This window comes from Physeter macrocephalus, chromosome 2 (genome assembly GCF_002837175.3).
Source record: "Physeter macrocephalus isolate SW-GA chromosome 2, ASM283717v5, whole genome shotgun sequence".
Classification (NCBI taxonomy): Eukaryota; Metazoa; Chordata; class Mammalia; order Artiodactyla; family Physeteridae; genus Physeter; species Physeter macrocephalus.
In genome coordinates this window covers 132,896,159-132,909,249 of record NC_041215.1, presented here as the reverse complement: position 1 = coordinate 132,909,249, position 13,091 = coordinate 132,896,159, and the positions used below count along the sequence as shown (strand labels likewise).

The following is a 13,091-nucleotide window of genomic DNA, read 5'->3' as shown; positions in this document are numbered from 1 at the left end:
AAAGAAAAGACCAGAGGGCGACACATAAACACACACCCAGCAGCCCCAGGGAGACACACCACAGTAAACAGTAGGAACAAGGCACAGACAAAGCAGACAAGCTCTGACGCATCCTGACAAAAATCAGTAAGCTGGAGACAAGACCAGCTTAACGGTATTCCTTTAATTGTTTGTACTGGATTCTCCCTTAGATTATCCCTTTCCCAAATTGCCCCCAACGCCCAGTTTTTTGCTATTTAACAGAGACTTTTCTTTTTACCCCCAGTGATCCATTCGGGGGACACATCTCAAGATCCTGCCCTGCTCTCCAAACCCTAAATTGACTGCTCTTCCCCAAGTCAGGAGAACGAACGTCAGGCTCTGAGAAGCGTCATTTTACATAGTGATCTGAGGGTGTCTGCTAGTGGCCCTGGGAGTTTCTTTGTTCACTTGCATCTTGAGGGAAATAAGTTCAATCAGCAAAAGGGTGTTTCATGATTTGTTACCATTTCTTGCACTGTCGTGTCTTCTGTCTGCATTTTTTCCTTCCCCTGGGACTCAGGATGTACACTGTGACACAGCGGGCAGAGGACGGGAGGCAGGAGACTGTGTGGGGCTAGAATCTGGCTGTGGGACATGGACCAGGGTCTTTCATCAGTCTCCCTGAAGCCCTTGGCCCCCCCGGACCCCTCCCCTCTGCCCCCTGACCTCTGTAACTTCTCTCTCTGACCTCTCCTCACTCTCTGGGCCCCTCCCAGCAACTACGTCTTTGCCTGGCTGATTCCAACTCATCCTCTAGGTCTCAGTTTCAATATCCCCTTCCTCCAGGAAGTCTCCTCTGACTCGCTCTAGTTTGGGGTGTAAGTGTCCACAATGTGGCTAGCATGGCACCCTGCACATTCTCTATTCGTGCTTCCTACACTTCTCTATGAAGGCTTTCTCGTTTTTTTCTTCCCCTGAGACTATGAGCCCTGTTTGAGGGCAAGGTTAGCTGCTAGCACCATTTCCACAGCGACTGGCTGCCGCATGGTGGGCGCCTGACGCATATTTGTTGAATTAATGATCCCCAGGTCCCTTTCACTCCCTTCCTGGCAGGCTCCCTGTGACACTAACCAACTCGTCCCAGGGCTGGCATCCCTCCAGGCCATGGCCCATGAGCCCAGCTCCCACATGGCTGTGTTCACAGCTGTATCCACAGAACTGAGAGTAAATGTGTGTAAAGAAATGAACGCCTCCTGTAATACTTTTACAGTATTTCTCGTTCATGTGCTCAGGTAGGGAAGGCCCCTCTTCACGCTTTGCTTGTCTTTCCCATGCACCGTATCCATCCATCCCTGCACGCCCTCTGTTTTTAAACCCAGCTCTGAAGAAAATGTGGGGTGGGTTTTACAAAAACCTTCCAAAGACAACGGTGGCAGGAAGTGAGGTTGGTAGGTTCTTGCTTTTGGAATTTATAAGAACTCAGTGATTTTCCTTTTTTATCACTCTATTTAGACATTTCATGAGAATGTTTTCATCGGTTCTTGGTGGTTGTCTAGAATCTAAGTGATAAGACTAACTGGATAGTTCATAAACATTGAGGCACCCACTTCTATCCCAATTGCTGAAGGTCATTTTCTGGAACCAAGTTTGTACTTTTCTATACCATCCACGTCTATCACAGATCCTGCTCAGAAAGGAAGTGCTCAGGAAAGGTTACTTCAAGGAAGGAAAACACAGCAGATACTCCAATTGCGAATGAAAATATATCATTTTAGAAAGTGGCAAAGAAAAAGCAGCAAAGGACTGAGAAAGATCAAGAAGCTGTTTCTTAAAGATCCGTGGCTCAGTTGTCTAAGCCTTTGAGGCTCAGGAAAAGCACAGCAAATAGGGCTGTATATGTACGTAGGGTCGGCCTAGGTATTGAGCATTTCCCTATGGTGAATGCAGTTATAGCCATTATAGCTGAGAAATTTTTATTTTAAACTGTTCGAGGCATCAAAGATAATTCTGGACTGAGAAATGTTTTCACTTCTAGTGTGTCAGGTCTAGGTTTAATATGGCAGGTGAGTTAACGAGAGATAAGCCCGCATGCACACCGCCCCCAGTGGCAAGGACTCAGCTCAGCTGTGATGCCTGGGTGGGGAGGGCGGTGAGAACCTTGCTTTCTCTTGACAGGCCAGCGTGGGAGCGGGGCGGGGCGGGGCGGGGCGGGGCGGAGCGGGGCGGGCCCTCCCCCTCCCCCAGGGCGGGCCCTCCCCCAGGGCTCCCCATGACCCAGTGCCCCTCCGCCTCCCCAGGTGTCCACAGGGGCGGGGCGGGGGCGGGGGGGAGGGCACTCTCCGGAGATCAGCTCATCCAGCTTGTTCAGGGGATGCCTGGTGTGATAAATGGCAAAACAGGGCCACAGATCCTGCCCACCGCGTGTGTAGGCTGCTCTCCCTTGAGGTGGGCGGGCCTGTGACTTGCTTTGACCAATAGAATGTGGCAGAAGTGATGTCATCTGACTTTCTGAGCCCAGGGCCTCAGAGGCTATGCAGTTTCTGCTTTTTGTGGGAGACTGAGGCTCCCTGATGACAGCCCAGCCAACCCCACACATGAGCACACATAGACATTGGGACCAGCCAGCCCACAGCCCACATCCAACAGGCAGACACCACAAGGAGCAGAGACCAGCCCAGGACTGACCCATGGAGTCACGGGCAGATAAACGGTGGTAGTTTCAGGGAACCAGATTTCAAAGAGTTGTTTCACAATAAGACACACAGACTTGCTTAGAGACTCAGATCTGCTTGTTTTTCTCAAGAACGGGACTGAGGATGGAAATCCCGCAGGTACCAGGGCTGGGTCCAACCTGAGTCATTAACTCTGCCTACCTAGTCAGCACACGGGAACACTGAGGACTCCTGTGGGCCCTGCTAGGGTGACCAGCCGCCCCTGAACTGACAGGGTTCCCGAGATGCAGGGCTTGTAGTTTTACCATAGGGATGGTCCCTGGCAAACTGAGACAAGTCGGTCACCCTAAGTGGACATCCAGAATGCAGGACCCTCGGCGCTAAGACAGGGACGTTCTGGGCAAACCAGGACAAGTCGGTCACCCTAGGCCCTCGGCGCCTTTGCCATTGTGGGCCCCTTCCTGGACCAAGAAAATATGAAAAAGATTATATGACTGGGTTGGTATAAGGACAAGCATATACCAATAGGTTTTCTGTCACCTAAAAGGTCTTCCTTTTTCTTCTGATGTTTAAAAGAAATGAAAAGAACCGTGTGGACCCCAAAGTGCCTGGGCCCCGTCGCTGTGCAGGCGTCAGTCCTGCGGCTGCACGCCTGCCTACCCACCCACCGGGGGACGGAGTCCCCGGCTTAAGTCTGAGGTTAGAAGACAAAGCGTAGAAGCCAGTGGTGCCCTTTCCGTCTTTTCCTTTGCATCCAGTCATCCAGATGAATGAAAATAGGCCTCTCCCTCCCTTGTGCTGAATCTGGTCGAAACAAGTTTGTGGGTGAGGGAGATCTGTGCGGCTCAGTGGCTCCAGGAAGGGGCGTGAAGTACACCTCGGGTCGTGGGGAAGAGAGACGGATGTGTGCTCCCTGCAGCCAAAACGATGGGGACCCAGGTGTGACTGAGGGTCAAGGGTCAGAGATCCCGGCTCCCACAGCAGGGGCGAGGAGAGGGGCTAGGTGGGGACCCGTCTGCCCGGAGTTTGTCAGGGCTGAGGAGCTGGGTGACCACGTGAGAGGGAGAACAAACTCCACAGTCTCCAGCAGGGAGAGTCTGTGCGGAGTGCACCCCTGGAAACCAGAGGCTCCTGTGGGGCAGCGGCCGCCAGAGAGAGCATCGCCCAGTCCCGGGAGCTGCGGTCGGTGCGAGGGGGCAGGCAGGGCACGGCTGAAGGACCCGCCAAGCGGCCACACAGCAGAGGGTCAGTTTTAAGCATGCACCAGGCCAGGGAGCACAGAGCCAGCGCAGGGCAGCGCCACCGCTTCTAAACAGGATTTCTCCTCTTTCAACTCCCTTCTCCCTGTGCTCCAACCCAGAGAAGGTCAGGAACGGCAGCTGGTGAGTGAGTGGGAGGGAAGGGAATAAGAAAGAGAGAAAAGCCAGCAGCCCATCCTTCCTGACAACTCCACCGGCTGAGAGGGGGCTCAGGGTAAGAGGAGTCTCCCCTCTGAATGACGATGAATGGGCTGCTTAATCTATTGGACTGCAGGCCCTGATTTCTAAATTGAGACTGTTTTACCAAGTAAAGTCATCATAAGCTTTTCTAGTTCTCTAAGAACAACCAGGAAAGTCATGACCCCTGCTGGTATCAAAGCTAAGATCTCCCAGAGAATAAATGTCACACAAGCAACAGAGAGCAAGGACCAAGTCACATTCTGACACCAGCCCATGAATCCTGCTGGCTCAACGTCCTATTTACATCATTATTTTGTACATCCACGAGTGAGCCCCCTGGAGTAAGGCTGTCCTGGCAGACCTAGAAGGCTTTCTTAATCTACTCTTTCAATGCATATATATGTATCACTGAATCACTTTGCTGTCTAGCAGTAATTAACACAACATTGTAAATCAACCATACTTCAATAAAAAAAAATAAAATAAAACAGCTATGATAACACTACCATTTAAAAAAAGAAAAGAAAAAACAAGAAAAAAAAACCTTTGGGCGTGGACAACTGCTCTAAGTATTGTAAAGTCTACTAAGATATTAATATTGTGCTCTGTAAATTCAAATAACAATCTACTCTTTCTCTCGAGTAAGTCACTGGGGGCCTCGATGCCTGAACTTTACAGACAGACACCTGTGAGCGCTGAAATAACTGTCACGAACCCTTCCTGTTGAGATGTGGACCAGACACGCTTCCCCAACATGAATCCCTGCCTTTAAGCCCCGGCACAGCGGATGAGCCACTCACAGCAGGCGGCAGACTTGGCGCTCCTCTCTTTGCAGCAGCACCGGAAGCATTTCTTGACCACCATGTAGAAGTAGGCAAAGACCACGAAGGGGAAGGGAACGTTGAGGCGGCTGCAGTATTCCTGCACGAGGAAGTACCTCTGGAACTTCCAGACCTGGTCGTTGTTCTCCTGGACGGTGCCCACGGTGTAGCTGGCGGGGGGGGGAGGGAGAGGGGGGGAGAGAAGGTCAAGCCTCAGCTTTCCATAGGCCTGGCCATTTCATTGCCGAGTACGGTGATATTGGTACCAAGCTCTCACTGCCGTAGGAGAGAAGAATCTATGCTGGTATCGGGGCCTGAACAACTCAGGCACCCTTCCGGGGTGCTGGGCCAAAACTGGGTCTGGCTTTTGTTATTTTGGGTTTTTTTTTTTTTAAATCACAAAAGATTGTCCAATGAACTTTAAAATGATTCCTGCCTGCGAGGGGGCAGGCAGGGCATGGCTGAAGGACCCGCCAAGCGCCCACACGGTAGAGGCGTGTTTCAAGACCTTTCGAGGATTCCCTTTTTCCGTTCGTCTGGTATTGTGTTCGATACCCAGAGGCCCAAGGTGGCGACTCTCGGAGGAATAAGCTGCCGACGTCACTGTGGGAGCTTAATTATAAACAATCTGGGAGAGCAGTTTGTTCATATTTATCAGGGACCTTAAAAATATTTATCCATTTGACCCATTGATTTTACTTCTGGAAATCTAACCTAAGAATAAGGAGATACTGAGAAAAGAAAATACAGAAATGGATATCACACATGGGTGTCTGCCACAGCACTCTGAGTAATAGCGGCTCCCACCTTCCACCCAGCAGCATGGAACCACCAAAATGTTCAACGCTGAGAAAATATATCACAAGTTACGGCCAATCAATGTGATTACACTCTGCAGCTGCCGTTAAAAAATATGTTTATGACTAACTTTTATATTTTGGGCAAATGCTTACGTGTGAGTGAAAATAATGAGGCTCAAACGTGTACTCACAACACAATCTCACTATGTAAATCACAATTCACAGGGAGAAGTAGATCCCATAACAAAGAATTAGGAAAACGTCTATTTATCCGGAAAATGTCTGACTATACCACTGACTTATCTGTTACAAATTAAACCAAGATTGTTAAGCAGCTAACACTTGCTGTGCACCAGACACTGTTCTAAGCGGTCTACTCGTATTAGCTGATTTAGCCTGCAAACAGCTCTCCGAAGAACGTTAAGCGCTATTATCGTCTGTGACTAACGGATCAAGAAACTGAGGCACAACAGGGGTAGGTAAATTGTCGGAGTGGCCCGACTGGCAGGTGATGAAGCCAAAATTTGGACCCCGAAACCCAGCCCAGTGCCTGTCTGCTCTGTCACGACATGATGCCACCTCGCGACGTGGAGCGTGAATGCTTTGAGCCGTGCTGCATTTCAGTAGGATCGGGTTGGACTACTTAGTAAAAGATAACTGTGAAGCATTTAACCATTTGTTGAAGTTCTATCATCTGAGATACTTTTATCGTTCACACCAAACCACTCCTTCAAGAGCCAAAGGAGCAGCAACAAACCCCTTAAAATTGCCTAACAGCAAATCCTGACGGCAGATAGATTAAATTCTCCAAATTCTGGGTAAAAACATCAGAGGCCAAAACTTCAGAGGCCAAACCTTGCAGGCAGAGAAACGGGATACATTTGCTGTGAGACCTCATTCTTACCCCTTAGCACACACTACAACCTAAGACTTAAATATCTTTAGCCAAGTGAGGATCACATATATGAGCAAAACGCTCGCCTACGCAGATCACGGTTGTGGCTTTGCTTATAAGCTTGCTTCCGCTTATCTTGGCGTTTACTGATGAATCAGACCCCTCTGAGACCTACACCGGGTCCTGGGGTCTGGGCAGGGCAGGCTTTCCCAGAAAGTGCCTCTTCAACTGGGTGTGGTCTTTAAAGCAAAGGGAACTCATGTTTGTTGAGTAGCTCCTATACGTAAACTCCTTTACTAGGCATGTAAAACGGTTTCTTGACTGATTCAAGTGTCAACTCTATGTGGTAGATTTTCTGGGTGAAAAGCAGACAGGACCGTGATGCATGAGACTGCAGCAAACTGAATCTGGCGGTGAGCCTGCTGTTTCTTCCAGATGTAGGTCAGGTCGCTCCAAGACGACTACCAAGCATCATTATCTGTCCTCGCCAGTCCCTGCTGATTCTGTGTCTGCAAAGGACACTGCAGGCTTCTGTCACTGCAATAAGAGAGGACGGCAGGCACGCCCAGGTTAATGAAGTCCAGGCGAAGAACGTGCCAGGAATCACGTTTTACTACATACTTTGCTCCAGAACAAGTATCACCATTCAAATGAGCCCCAAGGAGCGTCTTAAAATCTTACGTATTTAGCCAAAAATGGATCCTACTCACTGCCCCCTAAAACTCAACAGACACCCAAAGTGCATCCATTTTAATGCATCGAATGTTGTCTGCTGAGGTTTTATCCAAAAGGAATTAATAGCTCCAGTTGAAGGGAGGAACACTCAGATGCTTAGAGCTGGGGAAGGTGTCCTCTCCCTCCCTTCCTTGGGAGCTTCGAGTGGAACGAGATTCACATTTTAGCTTGACTGGTTCCTCAGAGGCAGTGAAAAACATCTTAAGTCTTCCAGGTCATCTAGAAAAGGAATCGGTAAACTGTGACCCAGGGGCCGAATCTAACACCCAACCTGTTCTGTAGGGCCCACGAGCAAAGAGGCAGGGATGGGTGCGGGGTCGCCGAGTGCTGCTTCTTTCCGCATATCTGGCCAAAGCCAAGACCCTGGCCGGCCCTTACAGAGAAAGCCGCCAAGCCCTGGTCTGGAAGGCACTTAGGCCAGTGCCCGCAGCAGGGGTCGGTGTTTGTATCATTCTTTATTTTGAAGAGCTCCGCCTCCCATCACTGCCCCGTGCGCTCCTCAGGACAACCCAGCAGGCTCCAAGGAGCCTCGTGCTGGGACCTCTGGTTCCTCTGCACCTCAGGGTCCACGTGCATCCAGGGAGCAGCGCCCCTTTCCTGGGCCAACGGCAAAAGCCTTTATCCGCATCCCAGGGGGCTGCGGGTGAACTGGTTGATTACCGGACATTAATACCCAAAAGCCACTTTGCATAAATAACACAGTTCCGGGGCTGGCCATGCTGAGGTTTACTCACTTACGTCCACCGGCCCCAGAGAGCAGGAATGGGCAAAATGTGAGCTGGAGGCGAAACCCAACCCCAAACCTTCCAAACCGTTCTTTTTCTCTAGAGTCAGATCCAGACTCGGCCAACAAGACATGAGGGTTCCCCGGGGAAGGTTTCCAACTGATTTGCTCAAATAATTTGAATGCTTTTTAGACATGGTTTTCCATTGCTATAGCAGACAGGTTGAGTTCCGGGGCCACTACATCCTCACCCGCCTCAGCAGACCCAAATGTCCAGAGCAGCGCACGGGCCAACTCTCGTGTTCGGGCTCTCGCCCACCCAACTCTGATGGCTCTCACTGTCCCTGCCAACCACCGGCCATCTAGCGTCTTCCCTGAGAGGAATTCTGCAAGGTCCCCTTTGACTTGACATCTCCCGTGGTATCTTGTGCCCTCAGCTACCCAGCTGGTGGGAGCTCTGTCCCCTAAGAGCAGCTGAGCACCTCAGATAAGCACGAGAGGAAGAGGAATCAGGAGAGGCAAACTCTCAGACACCCACTGACAGTGAAAATGTTACCAAGAGATAAATGTTTAGGATTCAGATAGCCTCGTACGTGGATGGCATTCGGCAGTACGTTAAAAGAGTAACGTGCCTGACCAAAGAACAAAAGGATGACTGAATATTAAGGTCATTTATATAATTCATCATTTTCATAATACATCATAGGTCAAAAGGACAAAAACCATTTAAACTGTTTCTAGAAAGTCTTCTGGCAACATGCAACATCCATTTCTGATTAGAAGAAATAAAGAAGAAGAAGGAGGAAGGAGCTTAATAAATAAGAAATAGGAGGAAACTTCCATGATATGATAAAAGGAAAAGAGAGGGGAGAAAAAAAAAAAAGAACTCAGTAAGGAGACTCGTTCCAAAATAAATAAGCAACGCTTCACAGCCTTCCTGCATATCAAAAAGTAGTTATTGAAGAAACATAATACAAAAAATATCTCACTCACAACCACAAACGGCTAGAAAAAAAAAATGTAACAAAAAATCGGCCATATCCATGTGAATACAGCCATAAAAGTTTACTGGGAAACTATATGTATTTGAATAAATGGAGAATCACGCCATTTTTTCTGGCATTTTTTAAAGATGTCGGCTTCCCCTAAACGGCTCTACAAAGTTAACATCATCACAATAAAATTCATTAAAGAAATTTTTTGGAAGAGGAAAGAAAAAAGGATTGCAGAAGATGAGCCTTAGGCTCTCCACATGATTAAATATATAAGAAAAGCCAGGAAAGTCGTGAGAAAGAATAATGGAGGGCAACAGATGTTAAAATGATTTTTAAAAATCAGTAATGAAAGCCATTTGGTAGTAAAAACCAAAATAGAAAGACTGATTAACAGAACAGAACGAAAAGTCTGCAAAAAATTCACAAAGAAAAAGTAGGTGCTCAAACAACGGCGGAATTTTAGAAGAAACTGAAAGACGAGAAACTCGCCAGCTCGACTGCAATCGGGTAAACCCCTCGTCCGAGCTTTTCACGGATTTCATACATTTTTCCATCTGCCATCCCTTCCCAGACACTGCAGCGGTCTCCAGTGACCCCTGATGGCCTCGACTTTTCGCCCCCGCTCAGTGCCCCAGCGGGCACGTTAAAACGCTCCGCACATCCTGGTTCCCCTCCGGCTCCGCAGCACCAAAAAAGCAGCACCGCTAACAGTAAGAGACAGCCAGCGATTTCACTGCACTGACTTTCGAAATGCTAACTGTTGAGCATGTTTCTGTCAAAGTAACACGACTAAGATTGTGTCGTTGCCTGTGTAAAGACCCATGAAATCTCCCTTCACCTGCAGGGAAAAGTCCAAATCCTTTAACACGGCGTAAGAGACACTCCATCACCCAGCCCCTGCCGACCTTCCCCCATCCACAGTCTCCAGCTCTCCCCAGAACAGCTTTATCTCCTCTGCTTCTCTCCCTCTGCAACCAATGCTCACAGGGTCCTCTGAGCAAATGTCTCCCCCAGTTCCTGCTGCCTACCCCCAAGATCTGTCACAATTAATAACCCCGACTCTGCACCAGAGTCCTTGGTGAGTAGGTTCCTCGTGCCGCTCGTATCGTACTGTATCTTTTCACATCATCTTATATTACTGTCTGTGTGCCCATCTCCCGCTCAGATAGCAGAGACTTTAACCTCTCTCTGCCTCCAACTCCTCATTTATGAATGATTATAAAAATGATGGCTAATTCAATGAGGCTGCATATGTAAAGCACTTGGATGTGCCTAGCACAGAGAAGTATCAATATTCGCTATTGTTATTGTTACAATTCTCTGCTCTCTTCTTCTTCTTTTCATCCCATTTCAGTAGCCTGCCTGGGACTGGTGAAGTCACCCGAACGTTTAATCCGTACCAGGAGATATTTTCTTTTGTCTACTTTTCTACATATTCATAATGAACATATATTATTCCTAAGATTAAAAAAATCTTTGATTCTTAGAAATTATCTTAGACGGGGCATGTCTGATGAGTCCTTTCCAGCAGAAACGCCTTGGGTGAATTTATCTTCAGGACACGGTGCCTGAAAGCATTAACAGCTCCGTGTTAAGACAACCCCGAGTCATCTATTGACCTTAAGATCACTTCGTGCCTCTGATAGGCCACATAGGGCCTGTGATTGATAATTTTAATGTGGAATAATCGCAGATGTTTACACCCATTTCCTTTCCCTGCTGAATACCATCTAGAGAGCATTCCAATATTACTTTAAAATTCCCAAGTGTACATTTATGTTACAGTTCAAAAGGCTGCCATTGTGCATGGTTAAGCTCTTACATGAATATTTTGATGAGGTGCCAGACAGGGGTCACAGCCCAGAGCTGTCGGCTTGGAGTGAACCCAGAATATCCATCACAACCATCAGAAACAGTGTCCTGACGAGTTAGCTCAAGGATGGCAAGGGGGCTGCTCTAGCTGCTCAGACAGGTATTAACAGAATAAAGGCCCCCTGCCTTAGCCCAAGATGAATCGAAGAATCCCCCAAGGGAAGGGAAGTTCCCCAGCGGTCACCCTTACACACTGAATGAGGCAACAGTGGGGTGTGGCCCAATGGCTCGGGCCTCGCAGGGAAGAGACTCCAGGTCAAGCCTCGAATGGACACAGGCAAGACGGACGGCAGTGCGGCCGGGGCCACAGATGCTGAGCTGCCCACCTTTCACTGCCTCAACCTGCAAATCACAGGCCGGACTCCTGTCCCTCTCAGCTCCAGATTCTATCATTTAATGACTGTCTTGGGGATAATCAATTGCAAACTGACGTGGTCCTCAAGAATGGCTTTGGTGAACGGCTCACAGCACGCAGACTCGGGAGAGCTCTAAGCGCTATTCCACTCTGCTTCCTGGGATCTAGTGAATTCGTGTAGCTCAAAGGCCATCGCATTGGGAGCTGTCGGCCCTTCTGTTTAACTTGTGTAGGTATTATATTAGTGGTCAGTTTTTACAGGGACTACCCAATGTTCAATGTAAAGCTTGATAGGATAGGTTAGCGCTATAAAATAGGACCCCAAATCATCTCATTCCCTCCCCACTCTTGCTTCGAGTTTGGGAATCGGTGCTCCCTTCTCTGCCCTCACGTGGATACATAACCACCCATCTCTGCCACTTCTCTCTGCAAGCTCAGACTTGGGACCTCTGGCAGCCTGATATGGTCCAGCTTCCCGTAAGCAGTATAGGCGTCTGGATTCCTGAGTCCTTCCCAGGCCCCCCTTTAGGGGCGGTGATGGAGTTGGGGGGGGGTGCATATTCCCTCTTTAAGGCTGAGTGGGACAAAGGGCCACATGATCTCCATGGCCCAGGCCCCTGGCACAGAACAGATGTTATACATCTATGTGATGAACCCCTCACTGGTCTGACATTCACCATTGACACTACTTGGTGAAGAAGAGATCAGGAAGCTATTCTCCTAACTAAAACTGAATAATGAACTAAAAGCAGAAAGAATCCTGTTCTTTTCATTCATGGAACAAACCCAGGAAGGGCCAGGTGCTGAGACAGACACAATCTCCACTCTCCAGAGCTTACGGTCTGGAAGAAGAGGAAGCTCTCGCTGTGAAGGGGGCCCACGGGGTCTCTATGCACAGTGGGGAGAGCAAGAGGACCACTCGGGCGAAGGATGCTGCTGGACTCCTTAGAGGGCAAGATAGAACGGGTAATGCCGACAGAGGGGTGACATTTGCAAAAGTGTCAGGCACGACAGATCACCCTGTTTAGGGATGGACAGGTGGGATGTCTGTCGGGGACAGGTAGCAGGGGTGAAGCCTGAAGGTGGCTTCAAAGCCCAGATCGATGGCCTTGGAGGAAGCCGAGGAGGCTGAAATTTACCCTGAACACTATGGGGAAATACTGAAATTCTTCCAGAATTCTAAGCAGAGAAGTGACATTTTACAAACACCACTGTGGCCACAGTGTAGAAGCCGGTCTAGAAAAGGACGTCGCTGTACACCTGAAGACCAGACGGCCACTCACGGCTCAGCCCCTTGGATGCGTGATGTCCCCAAAGGCACATGTCCCCACACCCAGCCTCACTCAAAGGGCGGTCACAGACCGACAAAGAAAGATGACCCTCGTCTACCATCCTGGTGCCTCTCAGGACTCTATATGACAACTGTCTTCTGATTCTTTCTTTCTAAATTGTGGAAGTAATATGTGATCATTGTGTTGAGTGAAATATCTACTTGCCTTTTAAAAATTTCTTGTTTTTACTGTCAGAAAATAAGATTATGCCATAAAAATAAGCCTGCACCGAGCTTCTTATATTTAACAAAATGTCATCCTTCCAAGTCAATAAATATAGATCTCAGCTTTTCTTTTTAAGGGCTGCATAATGTTCCACGGTATGGATACGACATGCTCTGTTTTACCATTCCCTTATTGAGAGGCATCAAACAATGATCTAATAAACGTTTTTTGCCTAGATATCTTTAGGAAAGATTCCCAGACATGAAGGAGTTGGGCCAAAGGTTTGCATATTTTGTGTGTGTGTGTGTGTGTGTGTGTGTGTGTGT

At 48.6% G+C, this 13,091-nt stretch overlaps 1 protein-coding gene across 1 annotated transcript in view; it reads right to left on the bottom strand.

The window, feature by feature from the left end:
• TRPM8 (transient receptor potential cation channel subfamily M member 8) overlaps window positions 1–13,091 on the bottom strand; it is an 84,181-nt gene that overhangs the window by 9,775 nt on the left and 61,315 nt on the right. The window contains exon 22 of the mRNA XM_024124651.2: window positions 4,873–5,063. Coding sequence (XP_023980419.2) covers window positions 4,873–5,063 — 191 coding nt within the window. The remainder of the gene's footprint in view (window positions 1–4,872; window positions 5,064–13,091) is intronic.